Source organism: Anopheles gambiae, chromosome 3, assembly GCF_943734735.2.
Source record: "Anopheles gambiae chromosome 3, idAnoGambNW_F1_1, whole genome shotgun sequence".
Taxonomy (NCBI): Eukaryota; Metazoa; Arthropoda; class Insecta; order Diptera; family Culicidae; genus Anopheles; species Anopheles gambiae.
Window position 1 is genome coordinate 65,869,800 of NC_064602.1, and position 24,363 is coordinate 65,894,162.

Here is a 24,363-nt window from a genome sequence, read left to right on the forward strand (position 1 = left end):
AACAAAAATGTACTGGAAATCAAGGTGTGTTTATTAAGGAGGTGAATTGTTAGCGCGTTTTCCGGGCGCCATCATTGAGTATTGTTATGTAAAATCGCATACAATTTTCTATACCCCCCTCCAGCCCTCCCCGATTTTAATACCGGAGCCCCCAGTATTGTTATGTCAAGTCGTGAAATGTCAATTTGCTCTGAAGCACTTCACCTCCTATTATCCATACACCTTGCTGGAAATCAAGGTACTGTGCAAAATGTTCAAATAAGAGAGGTTTTTCAAATTGGAGATGTGTCAAATAAGAGAGGGTTCACTGTATATAAAAATCTCGTGTCACGGTGTTTGTTGCGAGCAACCTCCGAAACGGCTGGATCATTTTCAACGAAACTTTGCACACACCTTATGATGGTATGAGAATAGGTTTTAAGATTTAAAAATCGTTCAGATGTTACACTAAACTTAATTTAATAATGATTTTCTAACTCCCATACAAAGAGCAGGATTGTTGTTGTGTTGTATACAGGCGGTCCCCGAGATACACGGTACCTCTTATACGCGGATTCGGAGATACGCGGTTTTCTAAATTTGACAATTCTTTGAGCAAATTGTACTGATTTGACACATCAATTTTAAATTGCCAAATAATTTCCGTTTTGATCGAATGTTAAAAACTATTTCAAATGGTTTAAAACTGTTATATTCAGTCAGAATCATATCAACTAATTCATAAAGTAACTATAACCTCCCCCTACTTGCAAAATTACACGAAAATTACTAATATTTTAGGTGGAAACCACGAGATTCGACTTACGCGGAAATTCGAGATACGCGGTATTTTGTGGCCGTTTTCGGTCCCCATTAACCGTGTATCTCGGGGACCGCCTGTACAGCACTTTGACACTTGGTGTAAGGTGCCTGGCGGTTTACACTCGATGGTCGGATCCCGAGGGGATACGGGCACGATACAACTATCCCAAGTTACAAAGCAATAATGGAATATTTTAGTTTTTTTGGAATGGTTCAGTTTGTCGGGCCAGCTAGTAACAAATAAATAAATGTATATACTTTCGCTTGTCCATGCGGTCTGACGGAGCACTCTCGTAAGCGACTGGTTCCGGTGAAGACCAACACCGACCTACGATATATGGTAGTATACTAACTTCATTATAGTGGCTGATCATTTTTGTGATGTATAAGTTGTTATACTGGAAAAAATAAACAAAAGGTGGGATATCCAGTAAATGGCTAGTACATTGAGAAGGTGTTTCTTGATTAACCCATTCAGTGATTTGCCCGAGAGGGACTCGGGCAGTGTTTCAAATCAATCGTCTCGTGGGGAGAGGGAGATAAAACAATAGGTATCGCGAAAGAAATGGTATAAAATTAACAGTCGCTAAAAATTAACCAGAGTCGTTAAAAATTGTGTTTAACCCACTTCACCATCGATGTTCTCTTAGGCCGCTACAAAAGCGCTCGTAAATGTTTTGGAGGAAGTGCAGACGAACACTATATTCAATTGCAATGGACCTAGAGCAGCTGTGTCAAACTCATTTCATCAGAGGGCCGCAAGTCCAAATTTTTAGTGATTCGCGGGCCGCAAAGTTGGGAATGGAAAATATACCCCAATATTTATGTAAAATACTTTTTTACATTTTTATTGTTAAACAAATTGACTTTTTGTGTACTCCTCGCTTCTTATCTGGAATCGTTTGTTATGTACAAATTCGCGATGTTAATTTTATACGTGCTATTTTTTACATGAGAAAAATTTTTTTAGGTACTTTCAACGTTATTATTAAAATAGGACATTTTACATTACTCGCGTTCTCTTACGGCAGTTCTGCTAGAAAATATCTGTTAAACACACTTTTTCACTGAAGTAGGAGAAGTCTAGCAGCCTGTAGTGAATCTTTTTCAAGCAATCCGAGCTATCCATCACTGGATGAATAACAAAAATATTTGCTTGCAATGTTTTGACAGATCAAGAGAAAAATTGTAATAACACGTGTTTAAACATTATTTTTTGCTAATTTCCAAGTTCCAAGTGTTCTGGTGATATATTCATTTCTTATAACAAGAACCCGTATTTTACGAATAACTTTTTTTTTTAATTACGATAATTTTATCTGACGAAGAGTCGTGGTGTGTGTTCCCATACAGATCGGCAAATCTGTTTTTGACACTTGAAGGGAGATGATTCACGAATTGAGGAATTGAGGACTGTGTGAGCTAATCTATTAATAAGCTTTGTGTTGCATGGCTTCGGCATTTCGATTATTTTTATCCTTAATCTAAATCCTTTAGGCTTAAGCGTAATCATATCATTTTGGTTTTGATTTTTGAGGAGGTTGGAAATTACATTAATTCGTCTTGCAGAATGTTGGGTACAAATAATTCCAACTTGGCTACAATCATTATTTATTAACATTTATGGTGGCATGATTATGACAAAAAACAGATGTGGCTCCAATCGAATATCAATGATGTAACATTCTAAGGTCGGAAAAATCGAAGCCGAATGAATCCTTTACTCGCCAGTCGGGGGCATGGAGATTGTCAAATTCGGTGGGACAACCGATGACTCCAACGGTTCCGAATGGCTTTAAACGGCTCTATAGGCTTCGGACCGTAGCCGATTGAGCCGGTCTCGTAGTACAGTCGTCAACTCGTACGACTTAACAACATGCCCGTCATGGGTTCAATCCCCAAATAGACCGCGCCGCCTTACGTAGGACTGACTATCCTGCTATGAGGGGAATCAATTAGTCACTGGAAGCCAAGCCCACAAGTGAGTACAGGCAGGCCTTGACCGACATCGGTTGTTGAGCCAAAGAAAAGAAGAAGATAGGCTTCGGACGGCACCGAAAGGAACTGTTGGTTTGATTTTGGTCGGATTCGGAGTAAGAATAGCTAAAATCGGAAATGGTTTTGAGCCGTCGATGCGATTCCGACAATCCATCACTAGTTGTTGCGAAGTTTCCTAGTGTGTGTATCAAGTTATTTTCATTTCTTTTTCGTTTGTAGACAGTTGACGCAAATCTATTTTTCCATACAGAATGCGCAATCGAATGTGCACAAAATTATGCTAATATTGAGAATTTAATCGAAACATTATACGACTGAGCTTGCATTCGATTCAATGATTCTTAAGGGTCTCGATTGATATGTACGTTAGTGTAAAATAAGTTTATGAGATGTTATGGGTACATTCATGTTAGTTTCCATATACCAACAAAAGGATTGTTCTTCTCTGGAAAATTTAATACACTTTGACAAATAGTAATAACAGATTTAGGGTTTGCAGTGCTTTTAGCAATTCTCAAAATACTCTCGCGGGCCGCATTCAGAATCGACGAGGGCCGCATGCGGCCCGCGGGCCGCCAGTTTGACATACCTGACCTAGAGTATTACTCTTTGCACATATTCTTACCGGAATACGCGGCCGCGGAATTCCGCCTGCTGTCAAACCCATATACAAAGTGTCAACAGCAACTTTCCCGAACTGTCATATCCATACATTTTTCAGCAAGCGGAATTCCGCGGCCGCGAAATTCCGGTCCGTGTATTTTCGGCCTATACCACATAAACACCACATCAGATTAGGATTACAGAACCACAAAATATCAGATTAGGATTACATTCCTTAACTATGTATGTAACAGCAGAAAATATTTAGATTCTGCTAAAAAATCGTTATTGAGCTTTTTGTGTCGCTTTTGATTGATCGGTTCAGTTTTGAACCGTTGTTCACAAAATTGATAAGGTTCTCATGGTTCAAGGTTCAATTTCAAAATATTTTTTAAAAAACTTTTTACATGCTTTATTTTGCATTTTCAAAACAATCATTACAGGCGAAAAAAATTTTTTTTGTGAAATTTTGTACTATTCGAAAAAAATATATTTTGATAACTACTCTTATAAAACTTATAAAACCTTAAAATAAGTTATAAAAACACTTTTTAAAAATCGTTCAAAAATGTATTGTTGGAAACTGTTATAAGGTTCCAACGGACTGTCAGCCAAGGCGATGTTTTGTGCGCGCGAAAAGAGATAAAAAGGCAAGGAAATCACATAAACGAGGACAATAACAAGAAAGTATCCAAAAGTGAATAAGCAACAGCAAGAATAAAAGTAAACTAATTTTTTGGTGCACCTGTAGTGCCAACCTAAGAAATTCTAACATGTATTTTTTTAAAACCTTTGTAGAATATGTTATTTATATTTTTGAACGATTTTTAAATGCATTAGTTAACACATAAAACCTGTTTTTCGAAGTGTCTTTATAGGGTAAATGTCTTTATAGGGTAAATGGATTTAAAGTGCCAGGAAAGACAATTTCTGAATATTTTAACACATAACAGTTGGAATATGTTTTATCTTCGCAATCACAACCATTTTTACCATGAAACACATCAAATTTACGAAAAAATACATATTTTTGTGATTGCGTCGTTGCACCTATAATGGTGGTATGGTTCCTATAGTCGTCGTATTGTGTTGCTATAGTGGTGGTAAACAAGGATTCCTCAAAACAGTGTATAATATCAATGAAACTTAGTTTTGAAGCTGTTTTCGTATCAATAGCAAGCATTACTGCCATAATAATGATTTCTTTCGTAATTTGATCGTAAAAAATGTATGAATTCGGTTGATGAAAATATTGACTAAAGTACTGAATAACACCTGTCGTTAATCCATACCCAGAAGAGTTCGCTTGGTCTGAAGTCGATTTTTCATTCAGCCAAATAAGCGAATTTTGGCCTTTGTTTTGTAAATTACTTACAGAAACTCATTTTTGTTGCTTATTTCAATGAAAACAGTACGACATGTCAAAAATGTCGTCGAAAAAAGCCTAAAATTACCTGTTTTTATTGATTTTAGAACTAGGACCACTATAGGAACATGCCTGTTTGGTGTACCTGTAATGGCACTATCGTAAAATACACTTAAAAATACGTAAATCTGATCAAAAGCCAATGAATTTAAATAAAACAATATCATAACAATTATATTAAAAAAAACTAATAATTGCGTTGTTATGTGGTCGTTTAGAACGTTAACAAAAATATGAGTATCGTTATGAAATCCTAAGGATTTTGGAAAAATGTTGATACCTTTCACAAAATAATGGATTTTTCGGTCACTAAGAAACGGAATGGCCCCATTTCATTTTAAAATCCTTTGTAAAAGGCTAGAGATCATTTCACACTATCGTAAATAACTTCACTACTGTTAATTTATCGTATGAGACGCATAGGTACGTTTACCCTAGTTATGGTACGACCATAAATTTGTTTTTTCATCATAGGTCGTGTAAAAATGTGTTTAAAAAATTTGAAAAAAATATGCAAAGATGTGAAATAGTATTCTGCACAACATATACATTAACTGCTTTTATCTATCACTTATGGATTTTCCGCAAATTACGAAAAACGACTGTCCATATAGTTGTGGTAGGCGATGTATAACGATGCTGAAAAATGAATAGAGATAGAGGGTTTAATAAAAGAGACCGTATCACTCTTGTTTTGAAGAGCATATCATCCTCTTTACGAATGCGATTGATCTGTATTTGAATTAATAACCAAATAATTTGAGTGAGATACCTCAGATATTAAAATGAAAATCCTTCTATCAACGTTGCAGTTTTATTTGGGAAACGAAATAGTAAATCGGATTCATGCTGTTCCGAACCGCGAATTCGTTTCTCTTGTTGCGTCACACTTCAAGTGAAGTGTTGTCGTTAAATCGATCAAGAATGTTTGATTACTATTTTTAGTTAACACCGAATTTTTATTGACTTGCATAATTATCTTCTTTCTGGGATTCGAAATTTCGAGGGCAGAACACAATTGCTCTGCTACTGCAGTCAAATATGGGAAAACTTTTTCCTCCACTTTTGGATATATTGGGACAGATTATATGGTTTATATGTTTACGTCAAATTGGACAAACTTAGTCGTGAGATTTTTGCAATGGTGTATCTAGAACTGAGTGGACCCAGGCATTGTATGCATACACATACAGTCCGAGCGCTTGATCTCCAACGGCACAGTTTTCCCCATGCATGTACAAACCCAGCAAGTATTTTTTATCATTATGATACCAATATACAGCTGAACCTGGGTGTGCCTCGCAGCTACCCGGAACAAGCGTATGATTGTTCTGTAGACACATATGTTCAGGATGCAATCCTTTCAAAAGTCGAGAATGATGCTCTTCCGACGGGTTGCATTCGTAACTGAACCGCACGTTAAGTCCATAGACGGCAAAGAACTTGTTATCTGTAAAATAAAATAAAATGCACGATCATATGCTGTTTGATAAATTATCTCAATTCTGCTTACTTTTTGATTGGTCGCCATTGATCACACTAGCGTATAATGTTATTTTATCATGTTTTGAGTAATATGGTGCTATTTCAATAGGAGTAACAGATGCTTCCGAGACAAGTTTTAAAATGGCTATATTACTGTAGAGAGAATCGTCCGAGTAGTCGGGATGAATAATGATATCTCGGATCGCAATGAATGACCCATCGGCTAAAACAACTCTGGAAATATAAGACCTAGCAAGATATCATTAGATTCCCATATAACCAAGATACCGAAATCTTCCATTTAACTGGTCAGTGCATAGTTTATAGACTAATAATATTGCGGAACTTTAAGTGCAGTGATGTAAGTGAATGAATGTAATCAATCGAAGAGTTAAAATCCTGTTCAGCATATTGACCTTAGCCAACCCTTGACCAAACTTTTCCTCAAAGCATTTTTGGAAAAGGTGGGTTAAGGGTGGGCAAGAATACATCGGATCGGAACTGGCAGCTCCGATTGTTCTAAAATTTGGTGGGTTAACGACTGAATCGACCACCACAAACCCACGTGGGTTTGAAGTGGTTTTACAGTGGGTTAAGGACGATTTGGTTATTTGGGTTAGCACGATTTCTAGAAACCATCATAGATGAGATTCCAACCTACTACTCACATTAAATTGCTCCACACTGTGCCAATGTGATCACGGAATCTTTGCTTATCAATACTCCTACACAAATCTTTGTGTGAGTTGGATCGGGGTGGCTGTGAATGGATACCGTAATGAGTCAACAGTAATGATTGGACCATAAAGTGATGTGTTGTTAATTTGACGTCGATATTCTAAATGGCGCTTGGCACAAATCAATGGGTTAAACGATAAATCTACCCCTCCCCTCTCGCGCATGGTTTCGGCTATCCAGTCACCAAATTTGAACAATTGGGTGAATCCCTGTAGTCTATGTAAACCACCGTTCGGGACAAATGAGGCACTTCCAATCACAAATGGAACGATGTGGTTATCATAAATCAAATCCAGGTACATTATACCATCTCTCAGTCGCTAAAAAAATAGAAACAATAAGCAACAACGTGATGTAATGTAAATATTGTTGTAGATTGTAATTGTCAAGAATGTAAATTTAATATTCGCTTTAAACAGCTAAAAGAGATAGCGTTTCAGCATAGCTACACATACCCAGTATTCTTCGAATTCGTAAAATGCACAAATATGTTGATCGATAACGGAGTATCCAACAAGTCTCTCAATATATTGGGTGTATGGTTGACATTTTTCGGCATTTTGCAGTGTAATTCTCGTGGTTTGCGTTATAGATTTTGTGTCTGGAAGTAATTGGAGAAGAAATGTAAGACAAAACGGTTTTGAAATATGGGACATGTATGTATGTAAATATATTTTCTGTTCGATCAAGAAATAAACATTAGACTGAAAATCAATCATGATCAATCAATTACATGATCAATCAATGGATTGGTCTTTTTCTTTTCGACATACTGTGCCAACTCTTCAAGTGGTCGTTGTAGAAATTGTTTGGATTAGGAACATTAACAGGTATCGAGATATTAGATTTAATGACGATCTGAAGTAGTTGAAATATACACGTGTTCTTTGAACATGTATTGGAGAAGATATTTAGCAAACCTTAAAGAAATTCACAATAGGAATTGCTGTGAAATGTTCTGAAACCTGCTTCTGCCAACAACTACTGTATTATCAGCATGTTTTTATGTTATTGGTTCTAGGAGCTTGCATTAATTAGGATATTTTGGTACATTTAAATCAGGTGTTCATGAGGTAATACGCATTATTTAATGAAAATAAATTAAATTTTAATTGAACTTGTTAGCGATTGATGAATGTATTAATCTAATATGATTCTTTGAGGTGCTTTGTGCCAATCTGTTAAAGTTTTGATTAAAAAAACCCATGAACACATAAATTTTCTAAACCAAACAATTTTGGAACAATATTCGTCTAGTTGGTAGTTTTTACCAAAAGTACTTTTAACCCAGGTTGGACGCAATTCATAAAATGCATGCAAAATGACTGAAATCTCGCCTCGCTTGGATCTAAAGTACGATGAAAACAAAATTAGTTTAAAGTTTAAACGGTTAAACAAAATGTTTAACGTTATTCGTGGTCAAATCCTGTGACCACGAGATTGGGGCGAGATTTTCATCCATTTTCATACAAGTTTGGCAATTGTGTGTTACCTGTACTGTTGTGATGAGTTTTTAACTATTGTAATGAGTTTATGTAATGAATTTCAAATTAAATGAAGCTTGAGTTGAGGAAAGGAAAGTTGGATTCTTCGGTCCCTGATTTTACCTACCAAAAAACTCATTTGATCCAACGATTTTAACATTTGCGATGCTTATATTATCATCCATCCACAAACAGCCAAGTACAACAGTTCTTTGTATGCTAAAATAAAAGTGACATAATGGGCATTTGAATTTGAAACAGTTATTACAAATTTATACTCTTACTTGACATTTGCTGCAAGCATCAATAATCCAACATCATAATATTTTGTACGTGCATTGTAAAAACTGTGAATAATTCGTATAAAGTCATCAATTTTTTCTCCATAGTCTGCTACAGAAATGCTGTAAAAATATTTCAAGTGTATTTCAAACGATATTTGAATTAAAATAGTGTTTTTTTTTTCAATAAATTATTATTATAATCAATCGCAGATTAACACAAGTGGAGGCCCTAAGTGATCACACAAATGCAGGACTGTTTAAAGTATCGAGTGAGAAGTTGTAGGATGTTTTTTAATCCGGAAAAGGATTGAGAAGCCAATATACTTGTGAGCGGGGGATAGGTTTCTTTTCTCAGAGTCCCTCGAGATCTTGGGCCCCTCGCAGCTGATTAATTTGCCTACTGCTTTTTCTGTCTCCGATAATAATTGACTTGGATATTTTTTAAATAAATTATTCTAATAAATTACCTGGAGCGTAGACAGTGAGCTGATCCGCCGACAAATTTTTCAGTAAGCAATACCCCTAGGCAACCACGTCCTTCAGGAGTAGTTGTTACTGCAACTTTATGTGGAAACTCTTGTAGAAATCCATCTTTGTCGCCAGCTGCATGAGAATCTCCTTGCCTCTTGTGTCGTTTTACAGTGTTTTTTCCTTAAATTCTGTAAAGCAATATAAATAATGATTGAAAATAAGTTGTAATTACGCAATATTCCAGCAACTGTAACGAGTGCCAGGGTTACTTTTTTGTTGTACGGCGTTATAATGTGCTAACAATAATACTTACGCCCGGGTTAACCTACTAATACTAAGCTTACACGAAGCGAAAAGTAAGAAAGGAAAACAATCAACTTATCGACTCACAATCGAATGAACCGTTCTGCCTACACATTTGTTTGTTTTATATACTGATGATGTGAACATTTATTCCGTGATAAAAAGCGTTAGAGAATGTGTATCGTTGCAAAATTCGCTAAATATCTTCTGTAATTGGTGCAAGATCAATTGTTATGAGTGTAATAGTGTTGTGAGCTTCCATCGTAAAAAAGACCCAGTGCAATATTCGTATAGTCTACATAACCACATGCTAGAACGTTTAACCACCATTCCTGACCTTGGCACCCTACTTAATAGTAAATTAATTTTCAATGACCACTACTTAGCAGTTATAGACAAGGCCAATGGAATGTTAGGTTTTATTACGCGAAATATGTCAGACTTTAAGGGGCCAGTGTGCATGAAAGTTATCTATTGTTCGCTGGTTCGTTCTATATTAGAATTCAACTCTGTATCTTGGGCAATTCTAGAGTTGTTTGGATCAATAGACTAGAGTCTATCCAGCGTAGATTTGCTAGATTAGTTCTCCGTAACCTACCATGGTTGTGCCTTAATTATTTGCCTAGTTACCACGAGCGTTGTTTCCTATTGGGTTTACAACCACTGGCTTTTAGAGGACAAGTTTCACAGGAAACATTTGTGTTGTAAAATCCTTGCCAATGAGATTGATGCCCATATCTCCTGGAAAATTTAAATGTATATGCTGAAATACCGGAAAGAGCCCTTCGTGCTCGTGACACATTACGTCTTTCCAACTCGAACAATGTTTATGCGAGCAATGCCCCGCTAACACTCATGGGCAAAATGTTTAATAAGTGCAGCTCCTTTCACGATTATCACTTCAGCACTTCGGCATTTAGAGACAAAATTGTATTGGCATGGACTAATCTGGCGAACTAACACTATTTTTTAAGTTTAGATAGAAGAATTTATTGTTAAATTAGCTATGCAGGGTGTTCGAGATAAATTTGACAGTTTCTGAGGGAACAGGAAAGGAATTTTTATCAAATTTATGTTAAATATTAAAAAAAAATTCTACAAAGTTTAGCTTACCATGTTTGCCGCATTTTCTATTCGAAGTACCCCCCCTCCGCGTCGATGGCCGCCTGCACCCGCTTTGGGAACCGCGCGCAAGCCCAGACAACCATGTCTCTGGGGATGGCCACAAACACGGCCTTTATTCTTGCCACTAGCTCCGCTTTGGTATTGCAGGACGCCCTGTTGGTGTCCTGCTCAACTGTGCCCCACACAAAGTAATCCATAGGATTAAGGTCAGGGGAGCTGGGTAGCCAAACGTCGGTGCTGGTGTATCGGTCGAAATTGGCAGTGAGCCATTGGCGTGTTTTTACGGCCGTATGGCATGGTGCAGAATCCTGCTGCCAAACGTACGGCCGCCCATTGGCCACCGTATTGTTTTTACGGTGTTCAGCGAACACATCGCCGCCTTCCGAATTTCGGCATTCGTATGGCCGGCACGAACCATCATAACACACGTTACGCGCTTGTACAATTCGGACGGGTTCCACATATTTACAGAGCTAGACATTTTTTACACTTGTTCGCACAACTTTTAGCAATCGAATGACATATCAATCATTTCGATACGTCAACTCAACCCTGCGATATAAACCCAAAGGCCAGGAGTCAAATTTAGCCCGCACACCCTGTAAGTCCGTTGAATAAATACCAATACCAATTACAATCGAATGAACCGATAGATAGCTCTCATTTTAATCTTTATTTAGACTAAACCATTACTTTTATCATTGCGTAGAAACGAACCGAAAGAACGTACTAAATAAGTTGTAAGCTTACCTTTAATAGTTTCATTTTTAAAATCACTAAGCAAGGAAGTGTCAGAGCCTAACAAAAAAACAATATGTACGAGTTGTAAGAATCGCCATTTGTAATATTCATAAACTGAAACTCACAGTGAATTGTTGTCACTAAAACCAGAACACTTAGAAGGACAGAAATTAACGCTGTCATTTTCAAGACGAGGCACAACCAAGACTGATTGATAATCCAATGCGTTCGTTAAGTTATACGTGTTTTATTTAGTTAAGCGTACCAAGAATCTGATAGTGAAACTGATTTTAAACGCGCTGATATGAACTGTGATTACTTTTAAATAAGAGATGGTATCATTGTGTAAGATCTATTCCACACAACAGCTGGGTGTTCCGCACGAGTATGGATCTAGCTAGAGTGAATTCCGAGAAAGATTCACTAAACACCGTTGTCTGAACTGAGCGAAAAACAACACATCTGTTTCTAGCGTGGACAGCAACATTGTTTTCCAACATCCGCATTAACAGAACTAGCTTGAATAGAGTTAAAATTAGTGCATATCATTTTTTTTAACTTATAGCTCATTTCAAGTACATAATTTCAATTAAACATTCAGCATTAAATGTTTCAAAAAGTCAATTCGCCGATGCCAATCCTCCGTTGACGACCGCCAATGCAGCCACTGACATTTTATGTTGAATGCGCACGCGTTCAGTCCACTTTACTGTGCGAACAATACCACGAGTGATCACTGGAATGAAGCAAACCACCAAGGCTTGCTTTGAAGTATTCCGGGTTTGTTGCTGTTGTGTGATCTGATTTGACGAGTGTGTTATAATGGTGTAATATGGTTTTCCTAGAATTGATTGTGTCGAATGTACCAACTTTTTACAATCATTGGCATTCCATAGAAAATCTTTCTAAACATCGATATATCGAAAAACCCACAATTCGAAGTCAAACAGTCGTTGGTATACGTATGATTAAATTATCAAAAAATATCACATTTGAGGTGGTTATTTATTCTTTAAAATTTTTATGTCAGCCTAGATTATTACTTCAGCATGAAAAATATGTAAGCAAACGCCGAATCATCACAAGCTCGATCATGTTATCTTATGATTGACTGGTTTTTTGTAAAAACATTTTATTTTAAATTTCGAAAACCTGATTCGATTGATTAATTTGATTGATGAATGAAAAGTTTCTAAAAGTACTACAATGAATTTCAAATAGAAAAAAGACAACAAAACGATTTTCAAATGTATCTATATTCGTACACAAATGTTGAAATCCAATATGGTGGAACGTAATTGTCAAATGGATTAAATCCAATATATGATTGAAATATGATATTTCAACGTGTTGGCTGGAAACAGAAAATCAAATGGGTCATTTTGAGCATTTCAAGCTGCCTTCATTTGTTTAGCATTGTTTCCTTAAAATATGATAAAATTCATACTCAAACACCTCTTCTATATTTAATGAATCTTTAACAAATAAATCAGGCAACAGAAAAATAAAATGGTCACATGAAGGACAAGTTAAGTCAAACCTATTAAATTTGACAGACATAACAAGAAAATTTTATGCCGAAGGTACTGACCTTCGATTAAGTGAGCCACGGTATATTTGATATTGTGTGTTCTGATAATTTCTGTACAATATGAATAGCAGATCTTTTTTTCTTATTCGTGAAACGACCTACGCGGTAATGTCGGCCTTTACAGACTTTCTAGACTCATTACCTATATCCACACGTGAGGTCCAAAACAGCCGAGTTCATACAAAATCATGAAAAAGTCTGCTCCTTAAGCTCCTTAAACTAATGTATGCCTTTTCCGATCAGTTCGGCTCCTATTGGTTCGGGGTTTTTGGCTTATCTTCGGATACCTTCTGTTTATTACAGGTCGTTGGACACTTTCATGGGTTCGAGCCTAGAATGGACCGTCCCCCCGTAGCAAGGATTGACTATCCGACTACGTGGTAATGAATTAAGTCTCGAAAGCCTGTATAGGCCGGTATGTCCGCGTAAGACGTTACGCCAAATAGAAGAAGGACACCTTACTACCAAAAGATCTCAACACCATGTTAATTTGCCAATAATTTAGCTGTCCATTTTACCTCACAGAACCATTTTGCTCCACATTCCCCTATATTTTTGGTTGGTTCAAGGTTGGCAACGCGCAACAAGTGATATAAATCGTGATAAAAACATATAGAAGCATTTTTTTTTAGAAACAACCCATACCCATGGGAAACCTTGTCAGCAGTATTTCGATTTTATTTTAAGTTTTGTCATATTCAATTGCACGAGTTTGACTACGCCCGATAGAAAGCAAAAGAAATATCGTCCTGAAAGAAAGAAAAGAACAATATTAGTATGGTATGTTTAGTGCTAAAACGGTATACTTAGCGATTGAAATACATTTTCAACTCCCAGTTGCATTTCGGTATCAGGTGGACAACAAACGAATTCTCTGGTCTGGCAATAAAATATTGGTAAATTGGTTTCTATACGATGTCGCAATTTGGAACAACTCGTTGGGCTAATGCATGTACCATTCGTACCATCTGGATACCAGCAATTGTCGGATGGTTTTAAGAACGGAGCGACGAACGTAATTGACTCTTTTGCTTTTTCTATAACCGATCGTATCCAGGTATAGTGTGAATTTACATAAAGTACTATTATTGGTTCTCCGAAGCCACAGTTTTCTCCATTCATATATAACCCTAATAAGTATTTTGATGCATTCCAATATTCCACAGGTGATCCTAGAACTAACGCGCAGCTCCCTGGAACGATGGAATTCTCGTTTCGAAGACATAAATGCTCTAGTTGCAATCCTTTTGAAAGTCGGGCACGTTGCTCCTCAGTCGGATTAAACTGAATATTTAAAAGTACTGTCAGTCCTCTGATAAGTAAGTACTCAACATCTGCAAAAACATAAAATTAATTTGATGGCTTTTTGTGTTATAATTGAGAAAAAAATTTGTTGACCTTTAGTTTCATTATCGGTGATATTTGTACCAGCGTACAATATGACCTCTCCGTCATTTTTGAAAACATTCAAAATTTTTGCCGGAATAAAAGATGCTTCGGACACAAGCTTTAAGACTGCGATATTATTGTACAGGGAATTCGCCGTGTAGTTTGGATGTATAATGATATCCCGAATGGTAATGGACGATCGATCGACAAAAACCACTCTGGAATAATAAGACCTGTACAAACATGATCGAAATGGCATTATTACTTGAAGGTATTGTAGATGAAAATCCAACTTTATTGTTACTCACATTAAATTGCTTGCACATTGTGCCAATGTGACCACAATATCCTTTTCTAGCAAAATTCCAGCGCATTTCTTTGGTTGATGTCCATCCGGACTGGGTTGAATGGATACTGCATAACGAATGGATTTGTTAGGCACATTTAGTTCCGTGCTATTAATTTGACGACGATTTTGTAAATGACGTTTGGCACACATCAATGGATCAAACGATATGTCTTCGCCTTCATCGCGCATGGTTTTGGTTATCCAGTCACCAAATTTAGATATTTGTAAGAATACATCAGGTTTATGGCTTTTATTTACTTTAATTGAATCAATTCCAATAATGTATGGAACAAAACGGTTAGCGTATATGAAATCCACGTGCAATAGTCCACCGTTCCATAACTAAAACGAAAATAGCAAAATCATGGTAGAATGCAGAAACATCATGTGACATGTTTTGAATCAAATCACAGACAGTGTTGACAGGCGACACACATGCTTGTTTTGACGTAAAGTGTATAGAAAAGGGCCACTAAAAAGGTGGTAAATTTAGTCATGCTTACCCATGGCTGATTGGGTTCGTGAAAGATGCACAAATGATGGTCAGCAATGTTTGATACATTCAGGTTTGTTAGAAAAGGTTTGCAATTTGAAATATTCATCGCTGTCGCCGGGGTGCTCTTTGATAAATATGGAGTTGCTGGCATGAAAAAAATAAATAAATCCGTTTTGTTGTTAAAAGCAGACAATTCATTTTTTTAAATTAAAAGATTACATACTTTGCCGAAGCTCGTATCCAGTCACAATTTCCTTAGAGAAACTAAATTTATCTTCCATCCATAGACACGCCGGTAAAACATTGATTAGTATTCTAAAATAAAATAAACATTCACTAATCGTATCAGTTTTGTTCTCATTTGGTTAGAGCCTCATTTAGACTGTACTCAATAAATATCGAAATCGGCCGGCATGACCACTTAAGTCGTTGAGCCTAAAAAATAGAAACTCTTTGTTGTTTGAACTATTGGTATATCGCTCTTTATCTCTCTGTCTCTCAATTTATCTCTTTCTCTCTCACATTGGCCTGCTCACAATATCGCATGTTGTCGTGAAATGGTCTCGCTCGTACGGTGGCTTAAGTCTCACCAAATGAATTGACCATACGTCGTCAAAATTAATAAGTACATGTCTAAAGAAATAGTCAGCAGCTCGGGTGTGCCACAAGGATGCAATATTATCCCGCTCTTCATCTTATTCGTGAACGATGTTACCCTCGCTTTACCTCCCGACAGTGTCAGTCTGTTTGGAGACGATGCCACAATTTTCGCGCCTATACACTACACAGGTGACTGCATGTTTCTGTAAGACTGAGTTGATAGCTTCTCCTCGAGAAATGCTTCTGTGTGTCCTTTTGTGGAAGCAGGAGCCCAATTACTGGTACCTACTTCATAGATGGCACTGCAGTTAATAGACAAAATGCCAAGGACCTGGGCATTCTTCTAGACTCGAGTCTGAATTTAATTAATTAATCAGCATTATGATGACGTTGTAGCCAGTGGTTATCCGGATAACTAATGAATTCCGCAACCCTATGTGTGTTAAGGCGGTCTACAACAGTAACGTTTGTTCGGTTCTGGAATATTCATGTGTAGTATGGAACCCGACTACTGGTTCTTCGATTGCTCGACTTGAAGCGATTCAACGTAAGCTCACGCGATACGCCCTACGCCTACTTCCCTGGCAGGATCGCAATAATCTTCCTCCGTATGCTGCGCGGTGCCATCTTCTAGGCCTTGAGCCTCTCATGGTTAGAAGACGCAATGTACAGTGCATTGTTATCTCTGGTCTGCTAAATGGCTCTATCGAATCATCGCCTTTGATGCATCGCCACGATATCTATGCACCTTTCCGACCACTTAGGTTTGGAGAGACTGTATGAGCCGTTCATCCTCGCTCTAGTGCTGGTCGGTCTTACTCTATGTTCCGCATGTCGGCTGTATTCAACACTGTTTCGAATTACTGTGATTTTAACCCATTGCTTCAAAGAATGTCTCCGGCTTCTGCCGTGGCCGCACTGAACTGTGATAAAAAGATTCTTGATGGCGGAAAGAACGTCCGAATCGGAAGTGTCCGATTTTGAATACCCACCACTGTAGTTCTTTCATTTTATAAAACCGAACGTGAACGGCAGTTGCCATCTCTATATTGCACACCTTCTTGGAGGGGTTTGAGTCCGGCAATTTCATTAAATGCCTCAGCCTTTGACTTTGGGTCGCCGTACAACTCGCCGAATAAGTTCGTGGTGCGTCCTTCGCCTCCATAGTTCATGCTCGTTCAAACTGTCAAGCATGGTCCGGAGGATGGTTGTTCAAAAACGCTGAGAGTGTGTTCATCCTCTCCGCGGATGTTTTAAGACTCGTGTTTATCGAGGACCACCGTGCGAATCAATGTGCGATATATCTCACATTTCGGACGGTCTCATTCTGGATCTCAGCAGATATGTGAAATCTGCACTATTTCCCTGCACAATGTGTCTCAGAATTTCGCTGCTAATGTCGTTGTCCGAAGTAAAGATCGTCCCAGGATAGCAGGACTGTTCTACCAACACGAGGTAATCGCCAACTACTAACCTGTTGCTTTCACAACTCGTGTTCGGCCCTCTCAGGCAAGCAGACATTTGGTTCTTTTCACATTGATTATGAGTACGATTTTCCGCGTTTCTTATGACACCTTCCAAGGCGATGCTAAAGAGCAGACAGGGAAGTTCGTCACATTGCCTCACACCGATGTGAGTTTCAAAAGATTCTTAGATCAAGTTCGATTCTCTCGCCTTTTTTCAGAAATATTTTTTTTCGGAATCGATTCCGGCTAGGTCCGAAGTTAGATAGTAGGTCCGGAATTAGCTTTCAATTATTTCAATTATTTTTTTATCCGTTTTGGTGTGCAAAAAAGTCCTAAAATGTTTATGCAACAAATAAACACGAAACAAATCGATTTGTTTCTCTTGCAACAAAAATGTTCCCGCAACATGACTTTGAAAGTTCGTCCATACGATTTGGCAACAAATGTTCCCGCCTCATTTTCATAGATCCGTGCCTAGGCATTTGGGTCCATGATGATCCGTATGATCCGTGATGGTCCGTATTGATAGCCGCAAAGAATCAAAATTTGCTTGTGACCGATCCATTCTCATGGATATTCCGGGACTGATTTTGTTTCTGAATTTTCACATTTCAATTCAAGAACTGATTCTCATTCTGGAGCTAATTCTATTTCTGGAGTCAATCCTGATTCCGTTACCAGGGCAGATTGCAATTCCCAGCTCGATTCCCGAGCCGATTCTGATTCCAAAGCCGATTCCGATCGCTGATCACCACTAGTCCAGACATCACTAACCGCTCAGAGCGCTGCATCGATCGATCGAAACAACAAACAGAACAAACAGCAGCAGGAGGAGAAAGAGCTAAACTAATGCTGAAACTGTATTGTCTCAGAGGATCAGCAGAGAAAGGACGATCGTAAGCAAATGTAACAATTTCTGTTATCTTGTATTTTGTATTCCGCAGAAAGTAAGCTTAGAATGTCAGCATATCAGTGTAAAATAGGATACGGCTACTTACATCTAATGCCATCACAGTTGTACGTTTCGAGCCTCCGATTAAATTTCAACAAATACATTAGACCCCTTATAGAAAGAACTCACATTAACGAGCTCTCAGCATTCCAGCGTTTTTGTAATTTTGTACAAAATTTATAAAAAAATCTAAGTATGCTGTTTGTTTACTACATGTCATAGCTAACTGTATGACCGTATCAATAAACGATGCGCAATCTCAGATTGCGCATAAATTCTTTTTGTCAAAAAATATATCATTTCGCGTAGCCAACCCTGAGCTATACAGGGTTTCGAATCATATAATGGACTACTTGATCCACTCGGTGGAATGTTTGAAATGGTAAGGGGATGTTTGCAACGTTGCTATGGAGGTTTGCAAAGCTCCTCGTGATGATTTAAGACTTTGAAGTGATTAAACACATGTTTTAGGACCCTTAGGAAGAAATTGTAATTAATTCGTTATAAAATTTATTCGCAATAACTATTCACTATGTAGCTGTTTCCTACGTCCTATCCGATTCCTATCCGTGTGTTCAAAGTATTGGAATAAATCATGACAAATGACTACGTTCAATTATTCCAGGCTGGTTCTTTGAATCAGATGTAATGAGGGTAATTAAAGAAGGGGGTAATTTGATTACTCCTGAGGCAGGCCAAGACCGCAAAGCGGTTGTAGCGCCGGATAAGTAAGTAAGTAAGTAATTTGATTACAAGGTAGTACTGAACACTATTTCAATATGTATATATGAATACGAGGAAAAATATTGCTGCAGAGAAGAAATAGTAGCGTAGAGAATGTAACATAGAAGAATGTTTACATTAAATTTAAATTACAACTGAAATATTAATTCCTAAGACCAATAAAAAACATGTGTTTAATCACTTCAAACTCTTGAATCATCACGCGTTTCTTTTTGAAAAAATCTAGGTTCAATTTCTGTAATCGTCATTTCTATACAATTTCAGATTGCGCCAAGATTGCGCATAAATTTTCAGGATTATATGTCCGACATGTATTAATTTTTTTGACAGATAAATATATCAAACCGATCCGTTTGACAGATCTGAGATTGCGCATCGTTTATTGATACGATGACGTTTCGAATTGGCCAACTAGCTTTACAAACAACCTGTTCTTAACAACAGTGAATACTTAGCTACGTACCGAATTGATCAACTACAGATTAAATGATATTCTTTAGCTTGGTACAGTGAAATATCTGTAAGATGTAGTCTGTTCCAGATAAATTGTTTCTTAAGGATTAACAATTTAAGAATTGCTGTCATGGATACTCTATGGATTTCCTTAGCTTTCTCTGACTAAAATGAAGATCCCTTGAAAACTCATCTTACAAAGACTTTACTGTATAAATGTTACACTTTGAATGTATACGTAAAGTACAAATAATTAAAAAGACGTTTTGTCAGATAAGAAATCCACCAAATTCATAAAAGTAAGAGTGAAATGTATTTAATACTTTAAGCGCCGCTTCATATGAAAGCGTATGACGGCTTTGCTCACCGCCTAGCTTTGTATCAGACGCTCAGTAATTCTCTTTAGAATTAACGAGGTAGGAAAGAGAGAACGATAATGACATGTACTACGCCGCTTATCGCAATGAAACAAAAGAGTGATTACAATTACAATTATATTATCTCAATAAAGGACACCATTGTTAGGCAAAATAATTTTTACTTACAATGGAAATTTTCTTGTAATCTTACGCAGCTGTGTCCTCAATGTAGAGGGCCACTGTAAATTTATAATATTTCGCCATATTCAGCAATAGTTGATCCTCCAAACGTATTTAAACAACTATAAACCATAAAATAATTATTAGTAAAAGGTGTTGTAATAAATACCAATAAAAATACATTTAATATTGATATGTCCGAACTACTCGGACTATTGCACACAGGTTCTAGTTAAAGTTTTGTATTTGGAAGTCAACTTAAGAGTAAATCGGTGATGAGCTATCGGCTCCTTTTATACCGCATGGTTGCTATGCTTTTTATGTGTTGCTATGTGTTCCATTATCCCTGTGGTAACTGGGATTCAACAAATATCATGTAAAATCAATTGAATATTTGGTTTATTGGAATATGTTACTTACTTGACGTTTTTTTGCAGCTTCAATAATGCAATATTATAATTCTGAACATCTTCATTATTTGCCGGCGATCTGTACTCAGGGTGAATAATCTCATTGACGACTTTAAACTTCTCTCCACGGACCATTACGTACACAATGCCACTGTAATTGTAATTTTGTGCAGAAATCGCATTTAAAATAGTAATACAACGATAAAATAAAAGCCACAATATTACCCAAATGGTTTGTAGTTGGCAGTTGTAATAACATAATTAAGCGAAATTAGAGCACCAAGACTGACTGCTTTTTCTTCTTCCCAAACATACACTACGTGTGGATTCTCTATTAATAAGTCACGGTCTGGAGCAAACAGATCTATCCATGACACTTCCTGTCTCTTGTGTCGTTTGATTACATTTTCTTGCAAACCTAACAAAAATATTATTTATAAAATAGACATATCTTTCACAACAAACACGTGTATTATAATGTTCAGTTTACCATAAATTGATTCACTTTCCAAACTAGTACACCATGCAGTATCGGTACCTATCGCAGAAAATGTGTATGAATTTTGGATCATTTAATCAAGATAACAGCTTACAGTAACTCACAGTATACAGTTAAAACTAAAATAAAAGCACTAACAACCACAGAAATGTACGCAGACATCTTCAAGGAAAGGTAAAACCAAGACTGACTGAATTGTCTAACGTTTTGTTGAATAGGAGTGTTATTTTGTGCGATATTTAAACCGGTTTTGTGCATGATGATATAAGCTTGATAACATTTGAATATTTGAAATTTTAGCAGACGATGGTTTTACGGAGATGAGTTTCATAATGCTCTATCATCACTTTCTTTTTTCCTATCTTCACTTTCAGCGTAGCTCTCGCCGCTACGAACGAAGCGTTAATTAAGATTTGCTTCGATTATAGAAACAGATTGTCATAAGTTAAATTAAGAAACGTTCGTAGCATTCCTGGTTACTCGAATCCGTGAGTGTGTGTAAATTCGCCAGCTTTATTTAGTATGAATAATGCTCTCAAAACAGTATCTTACATTAATTCATTTAAGTCCCTTCAATTCATTTAGCGATAACGCTTCACCAAACATCTCTCACGCACTCTGCTCGGTTGACAGCCGGGGCACCACCGCAGATCGTTCTCATTTCCAGGTCAATTTACGACCTACTTACACTTTACTCATAAAACGGCATACATTTAGGCGTAAAGTGTAAAAGGGTAAAGGCGCCATAGTAGCAGAAATGCTACAAATGGTTTCGTGGATATTCCTGCAAATATTTTTATTTCAGTAGGAATGGTCAAAACAGGCCGTATTGTCCATTTTAAGATCATTTCTAGCTATAGTAAATGAACAAATACATTGAAAGTCGCGTGTGGTCTGCGGAGCTGAACAGACGTGTTTTCTGAGCGTGCGACAAATTGTGAAACGACGACAATTGACCTATGATAGTGTGTGTGTGCCGCGGTGCTCGAAGAATCAACAAGAACGATAGCGTTCGAACAGCCAAAATTCCAACGAATCGAAGCGAGAAAGAATGGAAACGCAAGATGCATATCACGAAACAGTAAGTACAGAAACTGACGAATTTACTCCGAATAAGTTCGGGCAAAGGGGCGTAGACATGCGTAAAAAATCCAAGTGGATGTAAACGTAAAAGCCTCTACGTCAGCCCCCACTAGACACACCAGCAAGCCTAATGCTAAACTCCCACCAATAATGGTCAAATCAATGCCCCTTGCCTCCCTACGCCCGGAGTTGCAATCGAGAAGACTGTACGTAGAGTACCAACTTAGCGGAATTGGTACAAAGATATTTGCCAAAGATTTGATAGATAAGCTTACTAGAAGGGAAAAAATGAAATTTTTCACCCACGACTTGAATTATCGTCCTTTCAAAGCGGTTATCCGCGGTCTAGTGCTTAGAAGAAATAGAAGACATAGCAGATGAGCTCAAAGTGAACTACAATTTAGAAGTAACGGAGGTGCTCCGATTAAAAAGAAAAAATGAGAAATATCAGACCTATCATCTTCATCCATTGAAAGTATATTTTGCGGGAAAAATTATCTTATGGTTCAGCACTGGCATTACAACTAAACTGAACTGAAACTCTGAAATGAACAGCAACTCTTATAGGAAAAAGTAATGGGACAATAACATACACGGAATAAGGACATTTCTAGGTCAGGGTTTCTTTTATATATGGGAAAATGCTAAATCAACTTTGTTAGAATGAAGTTAGTGCAATTGTTTTCATTAGCATTTGGCACATACATGATTGCTTGGTGCTCATATATTCTTGCAGAAGGTGGGGCACGGGTCAATAATAAGCCGTGACAGTGAGCCCTGTGGATGGGAGACTCGGATCCATATATCATATGAACATGTCGTGACATTTAACACTCTGGGCGCTGTGTGGCTCGCTTTGGAATCACAGCTTTGTTCACTCCTCTTCTCTGTGATTGGTCTCTCAGCAACTCTCAGCAGAGCGCATTGCAGCGGGAAGAAAGAGAGAGCGCATATTGCAGAAGTGGCATCGTATGTGAGGATCGGAAAAAGAGTGAACGATCGTAAGCCAATGAAACGCTCTCATCGCTCTCTTATCTTGTACTGTTTTCTCTGCAGAAAGCTGATGCAAAATGCTAGCGCCCAGAGTGTTAATAGTAGCTATTCCGTAAGTTCAGAACGTCTAATTTTTCTGTGGCGTCGACATTACCATCCGTCACATCTTAACCAAATGCATTGATGGCCGAACGGGAAATTCGCGTAGTAGTTCTTCGGTTCTATTCATCTACGAGTGCAAGAGAAAAACAGCACCCGAACCCCGTTATACTTAAGACCGCCGTTATGTTGGTCCAGGAGAACATCCAACATCCAGAATCAAGTGTCCAAACCTTAAAACAAGTTAAAAACTAAAAAGTTTTAATTTGTGTGTAAATTTGAAGGTTACAAAAAGAATTTTGAGGCTGTCCGTATTATGAATCAAATCGTCCGTAATTTGAAACATGAGCTCGAACTGTTCGGAATATGAAACAAAATATCGTTGTAGTTTTATGATCGGGCAATGGGGTAACTGTACCAGTATTCGGCAGTGTACCTGTTTTCGGCAGGGTAACTAAAAACGTGTAATTTCGCAAAAACGCGTTGAAAATTGTATCAATACATATTTTTTTTTCATAGAGATATGCTCATTTGGTATTCATATACGAAGTTTCACAACATTTCCATGCATATTTTTCAAAATATCAAACAATATGTGCAGAGTTCAACATGTTTCGGTGAATTTGCTGTTAGCCAATAGTTCGGCAGGTTTCATTATTAACAGAATCAGAGCACCAAAACAATAAAAGTATAGTTTTTATGAAATATTCTATGGTTGCAGATTTTATACTAGCCCACTTGGAATTTTAAAATCACTAAAAACAAGTAATTATTCACTTTAAATGCTGCCGAAAATTTGTACACCGTAAATGTTGATTTTTGACAGATAAATGCTTTGGGCTACTGCCGAACTTGAAACAAAAACACACTTTTCATTTCGTTGAATATTCATTTAAAACTTGATCAGAATATTGTAATGCGTATGTCGACACAAAAACCCCATGTTTTGTATCAAATATCACCAATTTCATTATAAATTATCCAATAACTTGAGAGAAAAATAATAATTTGTGAGCCAGTCGGAGCCGTACTCTACAGCCGTCAGGCAGTCTCATTTCTCCAGTGCCTACTTTGTTTGTAACTCACATCAAAATGACTGTAAAAATTGTCAGGAAAATGCCCAAAATGGGCAACATAAATTTAATAATTTAAGTACTTTTCAACACCAATCTTTGAAAAGTGAGAGTGTACAGCTGTTTTAAACATTTTTGTCTACCTATTGGCATTAATTAAAACATTTA

General features: G+C 37.3%; 1 protein-coding gene and 1 long non-coding RNA gene across 5 annotated transcripts; both read right to left on the reverse strand.

The window, feature by feature from the left end:
- Positions 1–5,338: 5,338 nt before the first annotated feature.
- On the reverse strand, positions 5,339–11,780 carry LOC133393334 (uncharacterized). 3 transcript variants are annotated; one of them, XR_009766102.1, is made up of 9 exons: positions 11,585–11,780; positions 11,469–11,516; positions 9,287–9,478; positions 8,820–8,939; positions 8,663–8,754; positions 7,507–7,652; positions 6,982–7,371; positions 6,342–6,562; positions 5,339–6,278 (listed from the first exon to the last, which is right to left on the reverse strand). It is a non-coding gene; the product is annotated as an uncharacterized LOC133393334 (long non-coding RNA). The 3 variants fall into 3 exon arrangements; XR_009766104.1 differs by lacking the exons at positions 11,469–11,516; positions 11,585–11,780 and adding an exon at positions 10,707–11,444 and having other exon boundaries at positions 9,287–10,631; XR_009766103.1 differs by lacking the exons at positions 11,469–11,516; positions 11,585–11,780 and adding an exon at positions 10,707–11,435.
- A 39-nt stretch (positions 11,781–11,819) lies between these two features.
- On the reverse strand, positions 11,820–24,073 carry LOC133393332 (vitamin K-dependent protein C-like). Of its 2 annotated transcripts, XM_061657887.1 has the most exons (10): positions 21,052–24,073; positions 20,939–20,986; positions 20,674–20,866; positions 20,459–20,599; positions 15,508–15,599; positions 15,292–15,428; positions 14,748–15,130; positions 14,449–14,672; positions 13,873–14,384; positions 11,820–13,799 (listed from the first exon to the last, which is right to left on the reverse strand). In XM_061657887.1, exons 1-10 carry the CDS (start codon positions 21,203–21,205, stop codon positions 13,767–13,769), a joined length of 1,917 nt encoding a protein of 638 aa, XP_061513871.1. In that variant the 5' UTR covers positions 21,206–24,073; the 3' UTR covers positions 11,820–13,766. The 2 variants fall into 2 exon arrangements, with proteins under 2 accessions (XP_061513871.1, XP_061513872.1); XM_061657888.1 differs by lacking the exons at positions 20,459–20,599; positions 20,674–20,866; positions 20,939–20,986; positions 21,052–24,073 and having other exon boundaries at positions 15,508–18,716.
- Positions 24,074–24,363: the final 290 nt, after the last annotated feature.

Excerpts from the sequence above, each read along its gene's own strand:
- LOC133393332 (XM_061657887.1), bottom strand. The coding sequence starts at position 21,205 with ATGCACAAAACCGGTTTAAATATCGCACAAAATAACACTCCTATTCAA. Across the intron at positions 14,385-14,448 it reads CACCGATAATGAAACTAAAG|ATGTTGAGTACTTACTTATC; the intron begins GTCAACAAATTT and ends ATGTTTTTGCAG. Across the intron at positions 13,800-13,872 it reads TGCAACTGGGAGTTGAAAAT|GACGATATTTCTTTTGCTTT; the intron begins GTATTTCAATCG and ends TCTTTCTTTCAG.